Source organism: Moschus berezovskii, chromosome 21 (assembly GCF_049115385.1).
Source record: "Moschus berezovskii isolate FMDL1 chromosome 21, NW_MosBer_1.0, whole genome shotgun sequence".
Classification (NCBI taxonomy): domain Eukaryota; kingdom Metazoa; phylum Chordata; class Mammalia; order Artiodactyla; family Moschidae; genus Moschus; species Moschus berezovskii.
In genome coordinates, this window is record NC_142480.1 from 12157780 (window position 1) to 12181187 (window position 23408).

The 23408-nt window shown below is 38.3% G+C and overlaps 1 protein-coding gene across 3 annotated transcripts in view; it reads left to right on the top strand.

Moving 5' to 3' along the window:
• BTBD7 (BTB domain containing 7) overlaps positions 1-23408 on the top strand; it is a 90011-nt gene that overhangs the window by 18056 nt on the left and 48547 nt on the right. For 2 of the 3 annotated variants that reach the window (XM_055418421.2, XM_055418422.2), the window contains exons 2-3: positions 10201-10388; positions 10883-11962. In XM_055418421.2, coding sequence (XP_055274396.2) covers positions 10307-10388; positions 10883-11962 — 1162 coding nt within the window. In that variant the 5' untranslated portion in view covers positions 10201-10306. Of the gene's footprint in view, positions 1-10145; positions 10389-10882; positions 11963-23408 lie in introns of all 3 variants that reach the window. The other variant, XM_055418420.2, reaches the window with a different exon arrangement.

Below are 23408 nucleotides of genomic sequence, written 5' to 3' on the forward strand. Positions count from 1 at the left end.
TCACATCCATACATGACTACTGGAAAAACTATAGCTTTGAATAGATGGACCTTTGTCAGCAAAGTAATGTCTCTGCTTTTTAATATGCTGTCCAGGTTGGTCAGCAGGAAAGATTATGAGTCAGAATGATTGGCCAAAGACAACCCGGAATTAATCCCATCACTGTAAAACCCTGAAACTGCAAGCCACGTGGCAGAGCAGTTCTCCTGGATTCCCTTACCCTACTGCTCTCTGCCTGGGTGCCACTTCCCAATAAAATCTCTTTGTCAGCACATGTGTCTCCTCGGATAGTTCATTTCCAAGTGTTATACAAGAGCCCACTTTCGTGCCCTGGAAGGGGTCCCCCTTCCTGCAGCAGTTAAACATAAGCATTGAATAATTATTTAGGGATTTAAAATTCAACAAAACTGATTGTTCTTTATGCAAAGGAAATGTGTGGGTATAGAGAAAAATAATTAGGTTAATAATACGGAAGTCCTCTAGCTAATGGTCAAATTTGGAAACAGCCCCCTAAAATATTGTGCTTAAATTCAAAATAATTCACATGCTTCATGGTTCACTTCCACTCTTTGTTTTTTATTGACTATTTTCACTAAATGTTTGCCATTTCTATTATTGGCTAACCTACTTAAATATTGATATTAATTTTATATTTCAATGAACATTTAAATGCATAATTTAAAGATTAAATGTACATTTAATTTTCATAAATGAGAAAATTGCTTCAGTTAACATTATTTCTAATAATTTAGTATCTCATTTAATCATTCTTTCACTGATTTTGGTTTTCTTATCCTATTTAGAATGATGATCAATAGTTTCCCTTGTGAGTACTCCTATGTTGTTCATGATTCCTAAGGCTAAAGGAGATCAATCCTGGGTGTTCATTGGAAGGACTGATGCTAAAGCTGAAACTCCAATACTTTGGCCACCTCATGAGATGAGTTGACTCACAGGAAAAGACTCTGATGCTGGGAGGGATTGGGGGCAGGAGGAGACGGGGACGACAGAGAATGAGATGGCTGGATGGCATCACCGACTCTGTGGACATGAGTTTGAGTGAACTCCGGGAGTTGGTGATGGACAGGGAGGCCTGGCGTGCTGTGATTCATGGGGTCGCAAAGAGTTGGTCACAACTGAGCGACTGCACTGAACATATTTCAGACAATGCTGAATATGCATTAAAAAGCAGACATTTTATTTAAGAAATGATTTATAATGAGAAATATTAAAAATACCAAGAATATATGAATCTGCACTATAGTGAGAGTTCTAAGAACCAGACTCACCTCATTTATCAGCATTTTCCCCCTCATTTTCTAGTTTTAAAAATTCTAATTGTTATCCTTGAAGGAATGTTGTATAGACTGGTGGAATGGGATGTACTTTTTTAAATATCCTTTTTAAGAATTCATTTTTAATAGGAAAAAAAAAAAGCAGGAGACTAACAAGCTGTTTTAAATTATAATAGGTTATGAAAAAGGCCACATGGACTTAGTAAGATGCTCCTAAGCCAGACTCTAACAAATAATCTCTATTTGTAGTAATACAATTTAATTTTATAATAAAATGCAATTTAACAGATATCTTTATTTAAAATGAGTAAAAATGTTTTCTGACTTGTCCTTTTTTTGGTGGTAGGTAGGTAAGGAAAGTACTGTTTTTATACATGATCTTAAGCTACTAACTATAGGTCCACAATGTCTTATTTATAATTTGAAGTTCTGAAAGTACTGAAAGCCATTTTTTTTAGGGAGACTCATTTAATGGCAAACACTGAAAATATGACCTGAATTCATTTGATAACAAAACCTAACCTGAAGTAACATAGCTTAGTGTAAATATTTAATATATTTTATTGCAAAATAGGGGATAATAATTTTGCAAAATATGGGATAATATGACAGACCTCTCTGGGGTGTTTTCCATAGTATATAGTAAATATTTCATATACCATATTATTTTCTTTTAAAAGAGAGAGAAGGAAAGGAGTCTGAATTTTCAGAATGTATCTAGCTCCAAAAGTTTCTACCTGATAAAGGATTATGGGCTTATGTTCTGAATTACACTCTTAAACTGGTATTTTGAATTGCTGGTGAACATTAAAATTTTATTGGTAAAACTAAAATTGAGAGACAGTATAGTATGTAATACTTTATTGTTGAATTCTGTAGATAGAGTTTAATTACCAAATATGTGGGAAGACTATATGTAAAGTAGAAAAGCTCACTGATTACTTTGTAGATACCAACTGTAAGTAAATATGTTACTTAAAATTAGATACTGGAGGATTGAGATAGGAAAAAGATACAAGCAATTTCAGTATTGCTCATAGTAGGGAGCCAGTGGATAGTAGCCAAAACAGAGGGAGTTTAGGGTATTCTATAAAAATATTATTAAAGTTACCTGTGGGGTAGGGAGAGACTAGATTAAAGTAGACAGGGAGAGCAACTTGTCTTTGAGTATGTCTTTTTTTATGGTTTTGACTTTAGATTCATCTAAACATTTTGCAGACATATATGGCAACATTAATTAAAAATATACTTCCTAAAAGTCAAAAGTTAAATAAAAGTGTACTTTCAGTTAGTGATGTAATCACCCAAAGCAAACTGTTCCAAGTGACTTACCTACACAGTAGTTTATAGGTATCTTGAGTTGGGTAATTCCTAAGGGTAAAAAAGAATTGCCCCCCAGAAAGATTTTTGTTTGTCATATTGTTGGTGATAGTGTTGACATTTTAAGTCTTGGCTATTGTGTGTATATTGTGAGATTAAAAAAACAGTTATGAAGGCAGCTTTGAGAATAGGGTTTTGGAATGCAAGAAAGGAGAAACAGGTGTAAAGTTAATGAGATTAAGTAAAAATTCTCTAAACCTAAGTTTGGATTAGAAGCATCAGTATATACTCATGTATGTATGTGTATGTATATACACATGTGTATGACATTTCCTAGCTCTGTGTACTAAAAAGGCAGTCAGCACCCCTTAGCATCCAGATTGTGGTTTCTAAATACCATTTCCACTGAAAGGAAAGGAATTGGGGCTTCTTTAAATAGATGGCTGATTACAGGTCTAATAAAAAGATAAGATATGCCTAGAATACGGAGAAGGCAATGGCAGGCCACTCCAGTACTCTTGCCTGGAAAATCCCATGGATGGAGGAGCCTGGTAGGCTGCAGTCCATGGGGTCGCTAAGGGTCGGACACGACTGAGCGACTTCACTTTCACTTTTCACTTTCACACATTGGAGAAGGAAATGGCAACCCACTCCAGTGTTCTTGCCTGGGGAATCCCAGGGACGGGGGAGCCTGGTGGGCTTCCGTCTATGGGGTCACACAGGGTCGGACATGACTGAAGTGACTTAGCAGCAGCAGCAGAATAAGGTATAACCCTAGAAAGCAAAGAAGCTCTCTGAGACAAGTAGCAATGGTTACAAAGTCGTGGGAGCTAATATGAATAAGCTTCCACTGTCCAAATATGGTACAATTGAGTGTCAGCAGGGATAACTACTGGAGAAGGCAATGTCACCCCACTCCAGTACTCTTGCCTGGAAAATCCCATGGACGGAGGAGCCTGGTAGGCTGCAGTCCATGGGATCGGTAAGAGTCCGCACAACTGAGCGACTTCACTTTCACTTTTCACTTTCATGCCTTGGAGAAGGAAATGGCAACCCACTCCAGTGTTCTTGCCTGGAGAATCCCAGGGATGGCGGAGCCTGGTGGACTGCTGTCTCTGGGGTTGCACAGAGTCAGACATGACTGAAGCGACTTAGCAGCAGTGGCAGGAATAACTACAAATAATTGAAACCCATCAAATACGTTTACATCTGTGAACACAATTGTTTTTAACTTGCTGATCATCTTTAGAGAAATGCTGAGATGTTAATTGTCTTGAAAATTAGTTGTTGTTCAGTTGCTAAGTCATGTCTGACTCTTTGCCACCCCATGGACTGCAGCACTCCTAGGCTCACCTCTCCTTCACTGTCTCCCGGAGTTTGCTCAGATTCATGTCCATTGAGTTGGTGATGCTATCTAACCATCTCATCCTCTGCTGCCCCCTTTTTCTTTTGCCTTCAGTCTTTCCCAGCATTAAGGTCTTTACCAATGAGTTGACGCCTTGCGTCAGGTGGCCGGAGTATGCTTCAACAACAGTCCTTCCAATGAATTTTCAGGGTTGATATCCTTTAGGATTGACTGGTTTGATCTTGCAGTCCAAGGGGCTCTGAAGAGTCTTCTCCAGCACCACATTTAAGAAGCATCAGTTCTTTGGCACTCAATCTTCTTTATGGTCCAACTCTCACTTCTCTACATGACTACTGGGAAAACTATAACTTTGACTGTTCAGACCTTTGTTGGAAAAGTGATAGCTTTGCTTTTTAATTTGCTGTTTAGGTTTGTCAAAGGTACCTTTGAGGGTTGTATTCATGTTTCTGTTTTGTTCTTATTCTTCTCTTCTCCATGTGCAACCATAGTATCAGGCTTACTGTCAGGTTCCCCAGGATGTTTTCTTTTTTCTCCAGATTTTCCAGGGGAGCTCACAGAAACTCATCAACAAGAAATATGCCCTTGTACTTTGTTTTTTAATATTCACTGAGTTGGTATCAGAAAATCTAAACTTTGTCTTTGAGTGAAGTGTATGAGAAATTCCATGTTTTTTCTTCAAATTCAGTTGCTTTGAACATGTTCTCTGGTTTCAGCTATAGTTCTCTGTACTGATCCTCTGTAGGTTCCTGTCTAGACTCGGATTTGTCATTGCCTTCTCCATTATCATCCAGAGCTGCTTTTCTGTACAGCACTAAGTGTTAGTTGCTCAGTCATGTCCAACTCTTGCGACCCATGGACTAGAGCCACGAGGCTCCTCTGGATCCTCCAGGCAAGAATACTGGAGTGGGTTGCCATTTCCTTCTCCAGGGTCTCTTCCCAATCCAGGAATTGAACCAAGGTCTCCTGCCTTGCAGGCAGATTCTTTACCATCTGAGCCACCAGGGAAGCCCACTAAACCAGCAGTGAAAACAGTTGTCCCCAATTAGAAAAGTGATTTCATTTATTCACTCAAATAATGTGTACCTGGCTCAAAACTAGTCTTCGTAATATAAACAACAAAAGTTCCAAACAGCACCATTTACCATAAAAGTTGATTGAGCAAGTTCTTGGAGGGCTTCATAAACATTTTCCACCCTCTGTTCGTAGGCCCTTATTCCTACCTGCTAGAAAAAATTTATCCCACTGCTTCTAGAACTGCCTCAGTTAGGGGGAGTACAGTTTGTTTCTAGAAGAAGACAACAGAAGCTTTGGTGTTGGGGATAGCTGAGCCAAGCTGCTCTGGTCCAGCTTGCCCCATTGGGTCTCACTTAACCTCTTGTCTTAGACCCAGACAAGGGTCTAAACCCCCTTCCACTTTGATCTTATCTATTTGAAGATGCCCTCAAAAGGCAAAGGTCTTGCTGACTGCTTCTCACTTACTGTTCACAGTCTTTTTGCTTTGTTGTTCTCATGTGTCTGAGGATAGAACTGAAGGTTCTATCTGAGAGGTCTTTGGAGAATCAGATGGGTTTAATACATACTAAGGCTCTAAGCAGAGTTTGGTATATAAATGATAGCTGTTATTTTGGGTAAAACATGCTTGGGAATGAGAATGGACATAGGAAATCATATTCTTTTAACTTTTGGGTTTTTTTTTTTTTTTCTTTTTAAACTTTTTTTCTAGCTGCTCTACAAATGTGAGATTTGGCTATAGAGGCTATCATTCATCCTGCTTTGCCTCATTAAGCCTGGGTGGTACCCTTTTTCACTCTCACGTATCCTGATTTTAAATGATGTAGTCCTCTTAGATTTGACAAGTGAAATATTACTATAGTTTTGCATTTCTTTTTAATTATGAATTGTTTTTCATAGTCACATGTGTCCCACATTCCTGTTCTTCTATAATTATACCTAATAATCGGACTAAGTGGAAAACATGTTTAAAATTCAAAATTCAGTTGCACTTTTTTTTTTTTCGTTGAAACAATCACGTTTAATATAGAAATAACTCCCTTCCCCATCCTCATTTTACAAATCAATAAGTCTTACACTTCAGTGAATTTTAGGAACCCTGTTTTGACTTATTTTATACATGTTGTGGCCCATACATCTCAACTTTGGTTTATAAAAACTGAGATCCATAGAAGTTAAATGTACTTTTCCCACGTAAGTGATAAATTAGTTATGAGAGAAAACTATCTCAAATGCAGTAAAAGCACGTTTGTAAGTCCAGTTTGTTTGTTAACTCCAACAAACTTAACCTAAGTACCCAACTAGCACAATCAGCTATATAGTACTGTACTGGAATATGGAATAGGTTTATAATGCTTTTCACACAGATACTACATAGAAAACAAACACAAAAATAAAACATTTTTAATCTTAAAGTAAAGTACCTTGAAAAGCACAGTGGTACAGTACAACAGCTGGCATACAGAGGCTGGCCTCAAGTGAACTGGCAAAAAGAGTCCTGACTGGTGGAGGGACAGGAGGTGGGAGATGGTAGAGCCGAAGGATAGATGGCAATAGGAAATGGAAGGCAAGGTGCAATTTCATTCTTGCCTAATGGTGATGGAACACACATTCGCATTTTGGAAAGTTCACAAACTTGAAGGCTTTTATGTATGGGACTTACTGTACCTGACACTCATTGTTCTCTCTGCAGCCTAAAAGGTAAAAACATATTCTTATGGCAAAGGTCAGTTTTCCAAGTGTGTTATGCAAGTCTATTTTACTGCTCTGTGGGGCAAAAGGGCTCCTTTAGATTAAGCTGAATACTTCCTTTTCGAGGTTCACAATGCACCTTAGCAGTTCAAAGATGCTAAAAAAAGTTCTGAAGTAAGGAAAAGTAAAGCTTTGTTTAATTCTGCTTTTTCTAAAACATTGGGAAAACTCTTTGGAAATGCTGGCCTAGGGATTTTGGGGGGAGGGGCTTTTGAGGGAGAAGTTGATTTTCCTTTTAAATTCTTTTTCATTGGGTTGTTAATTTTCTCTGTTGGATTCAGCATGACTTTTTTCTCCCATAGTTGGATATGCTACAGTCACTGAACCTTATTTTAAGCCAGTTAGATCCTCTGATTGAGATTGGTCATGTCTACTATTAGCAGGAGCTCTCCCAGAAAGGTGATTCTGGGAAAATGATTTATCAGCTTTCTAGGACCATTTGCATCCTGTGGGCCTCTCCCAGTCCCTGAGGGCCTCCCTTTCCCTTTCCTGTCTATCATCCAAAGGTTACATTTCATCCTGTTTTATGTAGGAGACAGTCAAAGCTTGCCCAGAATGAAAATATCCCTGAAGAGTTTTAAGACTGTGACTAACTCTCACTTCCAGCGTCTAAAGGCAGCAGATTCAATTAAGAAATAAATAACAAGATACCGTGTTCCATTTGGCATGAGTTTTTAGTTACCTAAGAAATAAATTGTTTCCTGAGAATTTTGAGAAATATGGCTTTCGTAACTTTAGTGACTCCTAGGATTTGGGATTGGGGACGCAGGAGGGATTTAAGGATTATATCTGATCCAGAAAAAGTCTATCCCATCAAGTCTTTCCAAGGCCTGTGTACTTTAGTATCAGAGCTCTAATAGGAGATATGAATGTCACCCAAAGCAGTTCATCTTGAAGGGGATTTCCATTGACTAGGAGCTGCCAGGAAGAGACACTGTCCCTAAGTCCTGAAGACTTTTTTATCTCAAGTCACTTCATCAGAGACCCCAGCTGTCCTGGCGCTAATTATAGTGGCAAATGGCCAAGCATCAGTATCTCAGCTGTGACTTCTCTAGTGTTTGCTGGGTATTCTTGTGTCTTCATTGGGGCTGGTGAGGTTTTCTAACCTTTCTGTGGATACTTTATAGAGTAATTGTGCTAATCACTTTTAAAATCATTTTTGGCCTGGTTTAAATCTCAAACAGACCAGTGTAAAAATGTTTTCTGTCCCTGCAAACTTTGCAAAATTCTCTGATGAAGATAATTCTCGTGTGTGTGCGCACATGCGTGCATGCACATGCGCACACAGATGAGGAGGGCATAGTTAACTTCATCTTGTTTATGTGATGGAGTGAGAACAAGTTAACTTTGTCCATTTCCGTAGACACGCTGGCTTTTCTTCATCTGGACGCAAGTCTCCGTTCTTGGTTTGCTTCTTCAGCATACTTTGTGCTGTGTTAGTGAGTTTACTCTGCAGTCATTAGAAATCAAAAAGCAAAGCAACAAGATGAAGCAACGTGGAACTTCAAGAATGAGTAAAGAAGGAAGTGAGAAGAGGGCTACAATAGGAGTGACACTTTACCAGCACTTTCCATCATCCACCATTACGTCCATATTCAGAGCTCATCTTTTTAATCTTTTTTTCTCGTTTTGATACAGGCTTTTATTTTGCATATTTTTACTCTGGATTTTTTCTTAGTATATTTCAGACTTCTTTGTTCGCATAGGATTGCTTATGCTGTTTCTATGTTTTAAATACAAATTTTTAGTGACTGAGAATAGGACTTGATTTGAAAATAAGACCACAAACTTGGCTTCCAGGATCTTGTTTTTTCTTTCTTTTTTGTTGTAATATTTACAGTTGATTGAGCTTCCCTGGTGGCTCAGAGGTTAAAGCGTCTGCCTCCAATGTGGGAGACCCAGGTTTGATCCCTGGGTCGGGAAGATACTCTGGAGAAGGAAACGGTAACCCACTCCAGTATTCTTGCCTGGAGAATCCCATGGACGGAGAAGCCACGGGGTCGCAAAGAGTCGGACAGGACTGAGCGACGGAACGGAACGGATAGTATTGTGCTAGTTCCAGGTGTACACCTTCAGATTCCTTTGCATTATAGGTTATTACAAGATATTGAATATAGTTCCCTGTGCTATGGAATAAATCCTTGCTGTTTATCTGTTTTGTGTATGGTGGTGTGTATCTGTTAATCCTGTGTCCCTCCCCTTCCCCTTTGATAACCATAATTTGTTTTCTACGTCCGTGACTCTTTCTGTTCTGTAAATAAGTTGGTTTGTATTATTTTTTTTAGAAAGCCTGTTTTCTCTTAAAGAACCAGTAAAAATGCAGTAGAATCTTGAGGCTTTTAAGGAATTCAGAAACTAATATTTATTAATTAGACTTTGGTAGTGGTGGTAGTTTAGTTGCTATGTCGTTTCTGCCTCTTGCGACCGCATGGACTGTAGCCCACCAGGCTCCTTTCTCCATGGTATTTCCCAGGCAGAAATACTGGAGTGACTTGCCATTTCCTTCCCTAAGGGATCTTCCTGACCCAGCGATTGAACCCCGGTCTTCTGCATTGCAGGTGATCTCCTGCATTGCAGATGGAGTCTTTACTGACTGAGCCACAAGGGAAGCCCATTATTTAAACTTACTGTTTTTTGAAGTTTGAACTGAAATTAACACAGCAGATTTAGTTTCTATTTTATAAAAATTGACAGCATTCAGAATGAATCACAAAAAATTGCCTTTTCTAATTACATATATACATATATATGTCTACATCATATAATATATATAATGTATATATACAAAAAGTCTAATGTGCTGTGTTCTATGGTAGGTAGTTAAATTTCAAATAGGAAATTAAATTTACTCATGAGCGTATGATTTGATTGAAGTTACTGCTACTTTGCATAGTATCTAGTTAGCAGAGTTTCCCAGTCTCCTCTTGAACACTGTAGGTAGGTAATTCTATGCTTATTAGATAAACACATTTCCATATGATCTCTTACTGGTACTGCCCTATCCTTCCTAAGCCATAAAATCAGGTAAAAGAAAGTAGTGTTTTTATTTCAGGGTTTTATGGGGAAGAAAGATGAAAGCTTTTGTTTTTCCTTGTGTCTCCTCACTGTATTTATTATAATTTCCTCAAAATTGCTACAGAACGAGTAGCCTAAAGATAATTTAGCTTGAACTATCTTTCCTTCCCTTTCAGCAAAATGCCTGAATACATCTGATATGGTACTTTTTGCTTTCTTAGAATGTATATAATTGGTATATTTTCTGGCGCAAAATTGCAGGTAGCACTGATTCATAAGTCAAATTTAGCTGTTTAATTACATTTTCTGAAATTTTTACATGTGAATTTGACAATATGTTATTATTTGCAAATAAAACCCATTTTCAATAACTTTTTCTTTTTTAGCTGTGCAATTTGAGATACATTTGAAACAATAAAACTATTTTTGTTTCATATCAAGAAATGGATGAAAAGAGGCTACTGGATCCAGGGTTGAAAGTTCGTAAAGGCCTCTGGGATCATACTCTGAAGAACCAGCAGATGGAATGCCTGAGTGACTGAAGAAAATGGGTGCTAATGCATCTAGCTATCCTCATTCATGTTCCCCGAGGGTAGGGGGAAATTCTCAAGCCCAGCAGACTTTTATAGGTAACCATTTCAGTTTTTCTAACTTCATTTTCTTTTGTGGATATAAATAGGATTGTGTTTTCAGTGGTCTTTTTGGATGAAAAGAGGGTTGAGCTATGGAAAAAGTTAATATATGTAATAATTCTGCAGCATCCATGTTTTTTCCTATCAGGTGTAAATCTGGCTTATATGATTCTTATCCTAACCGAGCTGCTGTAGCACAGTTGATCTTTCATTGTTTCTTGTGTCTTGTTTCATTTATTGTGCCCATAGAAATGTAGCTTTTTTTTTTTTACAATGAATAATCTGCTCTGTTTTTCCCTATTCCTTAGTTAATATAAAAATGAGTTATTTGAACTTTTAAACCTTCCTTTATAGAAACAAAAATCAGTTTTATTTGAATGGTTCAGAAATGTCTGTAAAAATTTTAGCACAAAATGTATGTTAAATTGAATGTTGAAAATGACTGTTAGGAAAAAAGAAATAAATTTTCACTTGTTTAATTTCCTTCTTAGGGACATCATCATATTCTCAGCAAGGCTATGGTTGTGAATCAAAATTATATAGTCTTGACCATGGCCATGAGAAACCACAAGACAAAAAAAAGAGAACCTCTGGCCTTGCCACCCTCAAAAAGAAGTTTATCAAGCGTCGAAAATCTAATCGGTCTGCTGATCACGCCAAGCAGATGCGAGAACTTCTCTCTGGGTGGGATGTTCGAGATGTCAATGCGTTAGTGGAGGAGTATGAGGGAACTTCAGCCTTAAAGGAGCTTTCTTTACAAGCCAGTGTGGCTAGACCAGAAGCCCGGACGTTGCAGAAAGATATGGCCGATCTTTATGAGTACAAGTATTGTACTGATGTAGACTTAATATTTCAAGAAACTTGCTTTCCTGTTCATCGTGCCATTTTGGCGGCAAGATGTCCATTTTTTAAAACACTACTTTCTTCCTCACCTGAGTATGGGGCAGAGATCATCATGGACATCAATACAGCTGGTATAGATATGCCCATGTTTTCTGCTTTGCTCCACTACCTTTACACGGGAGAGTTTGGAATGGAGGACTCAAGGTTTCAAAATGTTGATATCCTCATTCAGCTTAGGGAAGAATTTGGAACACCAAATTCCCTTGATGTAGATATGCGTGGACTCTTTGATTACATGTGCTATTATGATGTTGTCCTTAGTTTTTCTTCAGACTCTGAACTGGTTGAAGCTTTTGGTGGAAATCAGAACTGTTTAGATGAAGAGCTCAAAGCTCACAAGGCTATTATTTCAGCACGGTCCCCATTTTTTCGAAATTTATTACAGAGAAGGATACGGACTGGTGAAGAAATCACAGACCGAACTTTGAGGACTCCCACAAGAATTATATTAGATGAGTCCATTATACCAAAAAAATACGCAAAAGTGATATTACACTGTATGTATACTGACATGGTGGACCTGGCCGTTTTGCACTGTAGCCCCTCTGTGGGGAGTCTCAGTGAAGTTCAGGCTCTCGTCGCAGGGAAGCCAAACATGACCAGGGCAGAAGAAGCCATGGAGCTTTACCACATAGCACTGTTCTTGGAATTTAACATGCTTGCACAAGGTAATGAAATTCTGATTTTTAATTTTAATCTTGATCTCTCGAATTGCACATTTGTCTTCTAGATTGAAAGCACAACCAGTATGTTCCATGATTATGGTGTTTGGGATGTGACAGAGTTGGTTTTTTCAAATCTGTAGTTACAGTATCTGAGGCAGAATGAGGGTTAGTGTTAATGTGGCTCTTCATTTGGTATTAAAACCAAGCATTCAAAACTAATGATTAAGAATAGATGAGACTTGAGGCTCTTTCTTCCCTAATGTAAGATGATAGGTGTGAGAATATGTAATTTCCCAGCTACCACCCTGTCTGCTCTTGAGCTTTGAGCTAGTCCTGTTTCCCAGATTTCAAGGTTATTCTTGGTCTGAGACTCCTTGGGTAACTTAGATTCTCATATATATACACTCAGTGCCTTATTGTTACTTAAATATTTAGAATAAGAATGAAAGTTCATTACAAAAATGAAGATAGTCTCATTTAGATACAGATTTATTTGAATCAAAGAATTGGGCAAGGTTTCTGACTTAACTTTTCTAAATATTCTGTATCTTTTCAAGTTTTGCTGTGCATCAAGCAATAGCCTGTGGAGTATAAAGCACAGTTCTTAAACTCATGTGCCTTCTTCATTTAATTTAAACTAAAATTACTAAGTTGGAATGACACATTTTTTGTGTTATAGGCAAATAATTGCACTACAGCTACACTAAAAGAATATATCTTTTAGTGTATATCTGTGGCAAACATTAGAATCATAACATTTCAGAACTGGAAAGAGACCTTCCGTGGGAGAGAAAGGGAATTTGCTGTCTTGACAGAATGTACTCTTTTTATGATTGTATATTAAAAGAAAACAAGCTATATGACATGAAAGTACTTCAGAAATTTAGCTGATGAATGTTTGCTAAAAGAACACCCGTTCTGTTCAGTCGCTCAGTTGTGTCCGACTCTTTGCGACCCCGTGGACTGTAGCCTACCAGGCTTCTCCATCCATGAGATTCTCCAGGCAAGAATACTGGAGTGGGTTACCATTTCCTTCTCCAGGGGATCTTCCCAACCCAGGGATCGAACCCGGGTCTCCCGCATTGGAGGCAGATGCGTTAACCTCTGAGCCACCAGGGGAAAAGAACACTAGAAGAACACTGGAAGTTGCAAATTAGCAGAGAATGTTAATGGTTTGGGTAAAAGATATATATTTAAATAAGGAAAACTAAGCACATTTTTCTAGTTTGGAAAAAAATCTGTATTGTGTGGCTAAAGCAACAAGTCAGTAGAACTTTGAAAAAAATAAAAGCCCCAGTTAAATAACAATGTCAGTAAAAAAATGGGAGAGATTATTGGAAGACATTGATAAGCATGAGTGGAAAAAGTTGAGATTTCTATTACATAAAGAATCTTTTAAAATCTTATTTTACCATTTCTTGTGTAGTAATAGTACTAATTTTGTTTTATTGCCAAATCAAAATGTCATTAAAATATTTTCTTGCTAGTTCAAAACAAAAACTACTAGTAATAGTAGACCATTAGATATCAGACTATAGGAAAATATGTTATCAAAAATAATCTAGCAGCTTGCCCTACCATTCTTTCATTCTGTAAAACCAAATTTGTCAGAAAATGCCTCTACAGAAAAATAGTTTGTTGCATTACCATAAAGGTGTAATAATCTCTCTTTTCTCAAGATGGTTTTATTTTTGAAACATTTAAAAAGAAACCAAAGTGTATTGCGTATACTTTACAGTATTTAAAACTGGGAAAGCATCCCTTGGTATGGTTTTTTTGTTTTGTTGTTAAGTTTTTAACAGAAAGTAAAAGGGTGAACTAGCTCTTGGGATCTTGGATAATATTTGATCTAGAGTGTTTTTTTCCTTTTTTATGTTGAGTTAAAATTTTATACATATAATTTATCAGTAGCTAGCAGTTTTAATTTTTGGAGCACATTTAGAGCTATAAGACAACACTCCTTGTAGAACTTTAATTTTGGTTACTTAAAACAAGCAAGCAAATATTCCCTTAAATTTAGGTATATATGACTCTGTATTATTCAAATTCAAATTTTTCATTATTCAAACTGCAGAGTTTGAGTTACTTGGTGTTTTGTTTTTTTGCACATCATGTAGGCGTTACCTTTCTCCCATACTAGGGTTTATATATAACCAACTGTTCATTCTAGGGTTTATATATAACCAACCATAACCAGCATAGTTTTTACCCCATTCCCATGGGAAGGAGACTATTTAGTCACTTGAAGAGGGATTTTATACCATAAAGCTTAAGATCTCAGGCTCTGAAACCAGACAAACTGGATTTGAATTCTTTACTATCATGTTTTAACTTGTTTAGCCTTAAAGTAAGTCATCTCTAAGCCCGTTTTCCCATTTGTGAAATAAGAATAGTAACACTATAAGATAGGATTATGAGAATTAAAGGAAATAATATAGATCAAGTGACCTGAACAGTGCCCAGGACATAGTAAGCATTCAATAAATGTTAACTGCTAAATGAAAATCATCACAGCATATGTTATTCACTACCACAGTCTCTTCTAAAACTAACTTTTTAAGTTTTAAAAAATAATTTTTTAATTATATTGGCTAAACCCCATATTGAGACTAGTTTGCAAAATTTTTTTAAGTAATTATTGTTTTTAAGAGTTTATTGTAATTTTATCCCTCGCGAACTGGTGCATACCATTTATCAAACTGTTGTATCTGGCCATTTGTCACTCAAGGCTCAACTAGGGATCTGCAAACAGACTAAACCTATAATACTCTGAGGCATCTATTACGTGTAATGGATTAGCATCTCTCCGCTGCATGTAGTGTGGTACTCGTTACGTACCATTTTGGAGAGAATTAAGAAAATAGTCCCCAAAGTAATTTTCTGTCTTCTATGATTCAGTTGAAGACTCCCGGTTAAGAAAGCCTGTGAGACTAGACTGGCAGCTTGAGTATAGGATCATTTTGTTCTCATCCTTGTATCCCCAGTGCCTGGGGTGTAATAGGCACTGAGTAAATGTTTATGAACTAATGACTGTTAACCTTTTTATTCCAAATTAGTTTTGACTTTAAAAATTAAAGCCCAGTTTTAAAAGGAGACAAATTCTGTCAAGGGAAGTAGGACCTTGAGACAACATATGCTCTTCAAGGTGGAGAGGTGATTTAATAGTTTTAAGAACATCATAAAAAGAGGCAGTATAGGCAGACAGCCAGAGTAATTTGGCAAGTGGATAAAAGGGAGGCTTCTTGGCTTACGTTGAGAATGTATTTTATTCAGAGAAGTAGGCAATCACTATTAGGGAGGTGAATTAACAGGTAATGAGGCTTCAGCTTACGCAGGAGTTTAAGCTTTATTAAGCGCCCATGAATACATGGTTTAGCACTCTTTCATTCTGCTTCACTGATCCACCTGCCTCTTCTTGCATTGACGTCGTTTGCAGTTAGGTGGCAAATCCTGACCTGCCTCCTCAATTCCCTTCTAAACACAAGAGTCCTGAGGTTTATTTTCAAAGAAAGGAAAATAGATTCCACATCTGGAAATAGCTATAAAGAACGGTGGGGATTAGGCATAGGACTGAGATCTGGAATTATGTGAAAGCCTACACACTCTCTGACCTTTTCCTGCTCTGATCCAAACTGGACAGATACCAGACAATAAACTGGTGCTCCAGAAGTGGTCTGTATGAAGAGCATATAGACCTGCTTTGGTGTTTCATGATGAAATGATGCTCAGGAGTTATGCAGTTTAAAAGCCAGTTTGCCTTCCAGATGTCCTACAGGGAAGACAGCAGTCAGCAAGCCTGCTTGTGCAACAGACCTTCCAAATAGCTGTTAAACTGCCTTAGTCTTCCATATGAAAACCCATCTAGGGTGCACTGGATGTTTGAGAAAAGCTTGCAGATTGAGACAGAAATAAGAACACATGCTAGAGGAAGCAGACAATGAAGGGAAAGAAGAAAACATCAATAGAATCAAAATAGGGGGATTGGAAGGGAAGGTTGAGGGAATCTGGAAAGTAGAACAGATTAGCAGAGAGATGGACAACAGTGGAGACGAATAAGCAAACTGGAGTACTCACCCAGAAAATGTAGCATCCTAAATAAGGACTTTAGAAGTATATACTAGAGAGAATGGAAGAGAAGACAGTATCTAAGCAGTAATGTAACAAATACTGCCAAAGCTAAAGGGGGTTCTGTATTTAAAAAATTGCATCCCTGTCACTAGAAAGCACCAGAGAAAAAGAGAAGATTCTAAAATTATTGAGCGGTGAAAGGGTAAGTTCCATACAAGAAATAGGAAACAATGAAAGTGAACTTCCCAGTAGTAACAACTGAATATACCTTTAAAAAGATGATGGAAAATTGTTTTAAACATAAAGGCAAACAGTCAATCAAATGTCAGGCTAAATGTCAGGCACTCCCCTGTGCCCCAACTCAGGAAGCTACTAAGGATATATTCCACTAAATGATGAAGTAAACGAAGAACCAGAAAGTGTGGGATCCAAAAAATGGGGTCTAACATCAGAAAGAGGAAAAGAAAATCCTAGATACTAGCTGTGCATTAGATGTAGTGGGTATCTAGTCTAGACTGGATGAGGAGGAGGAGAGTCTCCAAGAAGTAGATATCTTGAAAGAGACCAATTACCTGAATGTTTGAAAATTAAGTGACAAGTGACATTGAAAGAAGTATTACAGATCTTTTGGTACACTTGTGAAAAATTAGCTGTTGCTGATTTCTTAAAAGTGAAGCAAGTGAGAAAAGAGGAAATTAATACTTTCCAAGAAAAATTTAAAGTTAAATATGGAAGAAAATGTAATTCTAGTACACAGCTTGGTTCAGCAGTAAGTAGTATTTAAGTAGTCATTATGATTTGAACACTGAGTGTTGGTTTAATAAAATTTATAAAATTATAAATAGATAAATATCAGAAGATAGATACTAAAAAATTGAGCATAGTTGCCTCTGGGAAGCAAGGCTGAGTGAAGGAGAGATAAGGGCAGAAGGTTTCGCTTTTAGGGCACACTTTTTATTGCTACCAAGTACAAGACTTTCTAAATTATGAGCATATATTGCTTTGATTACAGAATTAATTTTTTATAACAAAGATGTGACATCAGTACCCAGAAGAACCAGAGAGATCTGGATTGGCCACGGTCCTGAAGAACTAGGGAATTTATTGTACCTATCAGGGCTGTTAACTAATGAGGTCATGCTTATAATTTTGGTCTACCTGGAGCCTTTACTTTCCTCTCTCTTGACAACCTATGAGTACGGTAGGGCTCAGAAATTAATAACTAGCATTTTCCCAATCTTGTAAGTGATGAAGCTGTGAGTCACACCAGCTCTTCCAACCTGAAGCCCAGGAATCTGGGCATGGTGAGACAGGGGAGCAGTGTGAAAACCAATTTCTAAGAATGATGGTGAGAGGCCAGTGTGGCCTAGTTGTAGGAGTCAACCAGACTGGTGTAGGAACAACTCAGAGGAATCTCAGCTGTGAGCATGTTGGGACTGAACCGCTTGGGGGTGGGGTCAGCACGTATGTGGGGGAATTGTGGGCTAGCTAGCTGGGTAGGTCACCACTCAGACTGCTTCCCAGCACTTAGCCAGAGAACAGAAGACTTTGTGCTGAGCAGGCCGTTCTTTCCTGGATAGACAAGTATTCCCAGGTCAGTTATTTGACTTTTTCAGTGGCTCCGAATGAGGAACTCCTTCTTTGCGTTGGGCAATTCCTTACCACATAGGTCTTGATAGAAGACAGCCCACCTCCCAGTGTTTTCTGTCTTCTCTGTGGTCAGGGCCCCCCCACATGACCTAGACTTTTGGAATCTAGAGCGTTGATGGCACAGAGATTTGGGGACTGTAGAGCATTCTTTCTGGAAGCAGGGCGGGAACAGCAGCACCTAGTGGGAAGCGGAGAAGCCAGCGTCAGTGGCACCAGTGATGGCCTGCACCGTCCAGGAGCAGCTTTGGCCTGGGGCCCGAGGCCGCACTAGGTCCTCAGTGGGCTGTTCTGTGCTGTAGTGCTCGACTCTGAGCCTGCTCTCCAACACTCCCAGCGACTCTGGGCTCACAGTATCCTTTCAGATAAATTCCTTTTCTGTTTAAGCCAACTGAAGTTGTTTTCTGTGGTTGCAGCTTGGCAGCCTAGTGCCTAACAGTAACTAGATTGAAAGACCACTGTATGTAATTCCAAAATAAATGAAGAGCTTCAGATGAAGGACCAGGTGTTTAACCACTGACTTTACACAGTAACCTTAGAACACACTGCCTACACAGCTCTGAAAACGGGAGAACGACGAGAATATACTATTGATTTGTAATTCTTTTAGTAAATACCGACTCTTTGGGGGAACAATAGGTTTTCTCATGAACTTTAACAACTCACAGGCCAGTAGAACTTCTGTTTCCTTTTCATAAATACTGTTGAATTAGCACCAGCATCTGCATGCATATTCCAGTCAGGGACATCTTACAGTTGTATGCTCTAAAATACAGATTTGTTTTTTTCATATTGATCAAAAATGTATTTTTCAATCTTTGGAATATGAAATTTATTTATAGCTTTAGTTCCAAAATAGCTTCTGAAATGCATTGCCCCTGTTTTTAGTTATAATGAATGTGATTATACTTTATTGAATTAAAACTCCAACAGAGAAACAACTGAAAGCAATGACCTAATTTTTTTCTCTTAGCAACTTGGTCAGATTCCAGGAGTATGTGAGTAGAAACAAATACAGAGTAACAGAAGCTGCCCCCACTCTAATCCGTTCCTCCCTCTTCCCGTCCTCTCCATTGTCCCCTCCATTGTCCCCATGTTAACACGCCCCCTTCTGTCCCTGTTTGGTTGCTCTGATAGTTCATTTTGCTTCTCCCTGTAATTGATTGCTCTTCAGCCTCTTAGTCTGGATATACTAGAGAACAGTGGAGTTCAGTTAAAGACCATCATCAGCAGATCAAAGTAGTAAATACAGGTTTCAGTTAAACATGGGATATAGTTGAAGAATTAATCTGTTTCAGGAATGGCAGTTCAAATGACTCAAGTTGTACATCTTTAATCATAATGAAATTTAGCACTTAACTCAAAATTGTGAATAATGTTCCAGTGTGTGATATTTACAATATTTAATTTCACATTTTATATTACAACTCAAACTTTTTCATATAGACTATAAATTCTTCACCTCTGACCGTCTGCACACACTGTTCTTTGGTTTTGTAATATCTTTGACTTTGTTCACTAAATGTCCAAATTCTACCCTTGACTTTAAGACCAAACTCATATGCTACTTCCCTGTTTTGTCTTCAGTTCAGTTCAGTCGCTCAGTCGTGACCAACTCTTTGCCACCCCATGAATCACAACACGCCAGGCCTCCCTGTCCATCACCAACTCCCGGAGCTCACTCAAACTCATGTCCATCGAGTCGGTGATGCCATCCAGCCATCTCATTCTCTGTCGTCCCCTTCTCCTCCCGCCCCCAATCCTTCTCAGCATCAGAGTCTTTTCCAGTGAGTCAACTCATCGCATGAGGTGACCAAAGTATTGCAGTTTCAGCTTTAGCATCAGTCCTTCCAGTGAACACCCAGGATCGATCTCCTTTAGAATGGACTGGTTGGATCTCCTTGCAGTCCAAGGGACTCTCAAGAGTCTTCTCCAGCACCACAGTTCAAAAGGATCGATTCTTTGTCAATGAGCTTTCTTCACAGTCCAACGCTCACATCCATACATGACCACTGGAAAAACCATAGCCTTGACTAGAAGGACCTTTGTTGGCAAAGTAATGTCTCTGCTTTTTAATATACTATCTAGATTGGTCATAACTTTCCTTCCAAGGAGTAAGCGTCTTTTAATTTCATGGCAGCAGTCAGCATCCGCAGTGATTTTGGAGCCCAAAAAAACAAAGTCTGACACTGTTTCCACTGTTTCCCCATCTATTTCCCATGAAGTGATGGGACCAGATGCCATGATCTTTGTTTTCTGAATGTTGAGCTTCAAGCCAACCTTTTCACTCTCCTCTTTTATTTTCATCAAGAGGCTTTTTAGTTCCTCTTCACTTTCTGCCATAAGAGTGGTGTCATCTGCATATCTGAGATTATTGATATTTAGGCATTTCACATTAAGTGTTTATGCTTCTTGCAAACTTCTAAAACACTTCTTTTATCATTCTTTTAGGTTTGTACATCTTCTGACTTGTTTTGAAATTAACCTGTGTAACCTTCCTCTACCAACTTGTATCAACTCTATTCTCTAAAGACAAGTTCCAAATCTGGGTCATCTTTGAATCACCCAAAGAACCTAACACAGGCCTTTGCTCTTGGTAGACTCTCAATTATAGATTTTGAATTATCTTTAGTACCCATGCAGACTGCATAACTTGTTCTTTTAAAAAAGGGGAGAGTGTAATCAATGTTTACCCCTAGTTATAAAAAAGAACAGTGAGCCTAAATCGAGGAGATAAATATGAAGTATTATTATAAAAATAAATTTAGATGTGATCTAAATGATGTATAACTCTGTACTGTTAAACTCAGTTTTAAGTTAAATTTCTAATAAAACTGTCTCATCAGCTCTTTACTTTCTTGGTCCATGCTGCTGTCGCTGCAGTCGTGTCCGACTCTGTGCAACCCTGTAGATGGTAGCCCACCAGGCTCCCCCATCCCTAGGATTCTCCAGGCAAGAACACTGAAGTGGGTTGCCATTTCATTCTCCAACGCGTGAAAGTGAAGTTGCTCAGTTGTGTCCGACTCTTTGTGACCCCATGGACTGCAGCCTACCAGGCTTCTCTATCCATGGGATTTTCCAGGCAAGAGTACTGGAGTGGGGTGCCATTGCCTTCTCCCTTGGTCCATTAACAGGAGATAAAATAGTAATTGAATTTAGAGTATTCTAGGAAGCCAGTCAAGGCTATTAATCTTTTGAAGCCAAAAAAATTTAAGAATAATCTTACCTTTTGTGCTAATTATAATCTAGATCAAAGAACTAATTATGTATCTAAAATTTCACTAATAAAAGCATAGTTATAGTATTAATGCAAATATAATTCAAAATGTTGAAGTAACTTGGAGATTCTTATTCTGAATTAAGCATCTTTTTACTTATTTATCCTGTATTACTCAGGGAAAGTAAAATTGTAAAGAGATTGCCATTTTCTTGTCTATTGAATGTCAAGTGTTTAGTCACTCTTATATATGTAAAAGACAGTGTAAATTAATATTGTGACTTGTTAAGTGACTTTTGAGTGTAAATGTATACGAGGCACTTTGTACTCATAGGAAGAAGTGTTATTTTAAAATATATACAGTTCATTTGAAGTAAAGTCTATCAAGTATCTTCAGTTCCATTTTATTTAAAATTATGCAGAGTTTAATTAGAAGCCTTTTCTCAACAGTGAACAAATCATTTTTTTTTGTAATATTGAAATTTCAAGAAGACCACAGTGGAGGGAAATGAAATAGAGAAAGGTTTATTTAGTTTTGTTTTTTCCCCAACCCAAATTATGTGTTTATTATATCAGAGTCTGAGCAGTTGTATTTAATTTGAATTTTATAGACATTAATCAGATGAAATATGAGAAGCTATACTCAGGTAAGTGTGGATATGAACACAAAACTGTGAGCAACGTAATCCTACTTCTGTGGGATCAGAAAGAGCTGAGCATTTCTATTGTTGAAAGAGTATGAAAGCACCTGCAGTGGTATTGCCTGTTGTATTTGCATCTCTGAAGCAGAGATGCTTGATTTCAGCTTACCGTTTTTTGACCACTGTTGCTGTACAAGGTGCAGTGCCAGGGAAAAGAGAATTTCAAACAGTTTTCAATCCCATTATGTATGTAGTAGGTGCTTCACATACGCTGTTTCTTTTTTCTTTTTTTCCCATGACATTCTTAAAAGATGTATATTTCATTCAAAAAAGTAGCAGAAACTGTTTTGTTTCTGGAAACTGGAAACTCAAAGAAACATATCTGTCAAAGTAACATATCTGTAATTGGTACATGGGTGGTAATTTGAGCCATGAGAGTGACATACCTGGGCAAGCATTTAAAGAAAATTGAGAACATCTAAGAAAGAATGCTGAAGGGACCCAGCATTATGTAGATGAGGATTTTTCTATTCCTCTGAAACTGCTCACCTTCTATATCTGCCTGATCTACAATTTAACAATTCCACCTAGCATTCTCAAATTCACTATTTATTAGTTTTGCATGTGTAACCTATTCTGGACATATCACTGCTTTTTCCTTTTTGCAGTAAAATCCATTTTGAAGTGCCTTTATTTTTCGCAAGAAGTACCTCAATTTTCAGGAAATGTAATTAACGCAGTCTTAATTTTCACTTTAGGCTTGTTGGTGCTGCTTCATAATAAAATGTTGCGTTTGTACAACTTAGAATTTTTTGGAGGGAGGAGGCGAATCTCACAGGAGCAAGCACTTATTATCTAGTAGTCGTCCATACGAAATCATAACTAGTGCTGCAGTAAAAATTGGCCACCCTTCAAGACTCAGATAAGTGTTGCTGCTGCTGCTGCTGCTAAGTCACTTCAGTCGTGTCCGACTCTGTGTGACCCCACAGACGGAAGCCCACCAGGCTGCCCCGTCACTGGGATTCTCCAGGCAAGAACACTGGAGTGGGTTGCCATTTCCTTCTCCAATGTGTGAAAGTGAAAAGTGAAATTGAAGTCGCTCAGTCATGTCTGACCCTTAGCAACCCCACGGACTGCAGCCCACCAGGCTCCTCCATCCATGGGAGGCAAGAGTACTGGAGTGGCTTGCCATTGCCTTCTCCGAGATAAGTGTTACTACAAATGTTTTTGAGATGGCAAAAGAAAAAACACAAGTTTTCTTGCAGATATACTGTAAAGATTAAGGTGGACAGTAGAACAGTGGTTTGTTAATCCTTCAGGGAGTGGGCTTGTTTAGAATCCTGCAGGGCCTCCCTTTGGCTTTTAAGATAAAACTCAGATCCTAATGGCGTGCTGTGATTCATGGGGTCGCGGAGAGTCGGACACGACTGAGCGACTGAACTGAAGGATGGCAGAAGTGCTCTTCCTGGTTCACCTGAGTCTGCTCTGTCACAAGCCATCCTCTGTGACCTGCTCGAGCCTTCTAGAACCACCAGCACATGTCTCCTGTTCCCTGGAGTCTTCTCCCCTCTCTCATCTGCATCTCTTCTTCACCGAATGAATAGCTGTAGGAGTTCAGTGTGTGGGTCTTTCCCTCCAGAACATCTTCCCTGAGTCTCGTCCTCCACCCTAGGATGGTTACCTGCCTTGCTCCCCTGGCATGGGTGACTGCTCTGGTCATCTCATGGGGTTTTCTTTTTTTTTTTTAACATATATATTTTATTGAAGTTTAGTTGACTTACAGTGCTTCAGGTGCACAGCAAGGTGATTCAGTTATACAAATACGTGCATTTTATCTTTGAAATTATTTTCCATCATAGGTTATTACAAGATGTTG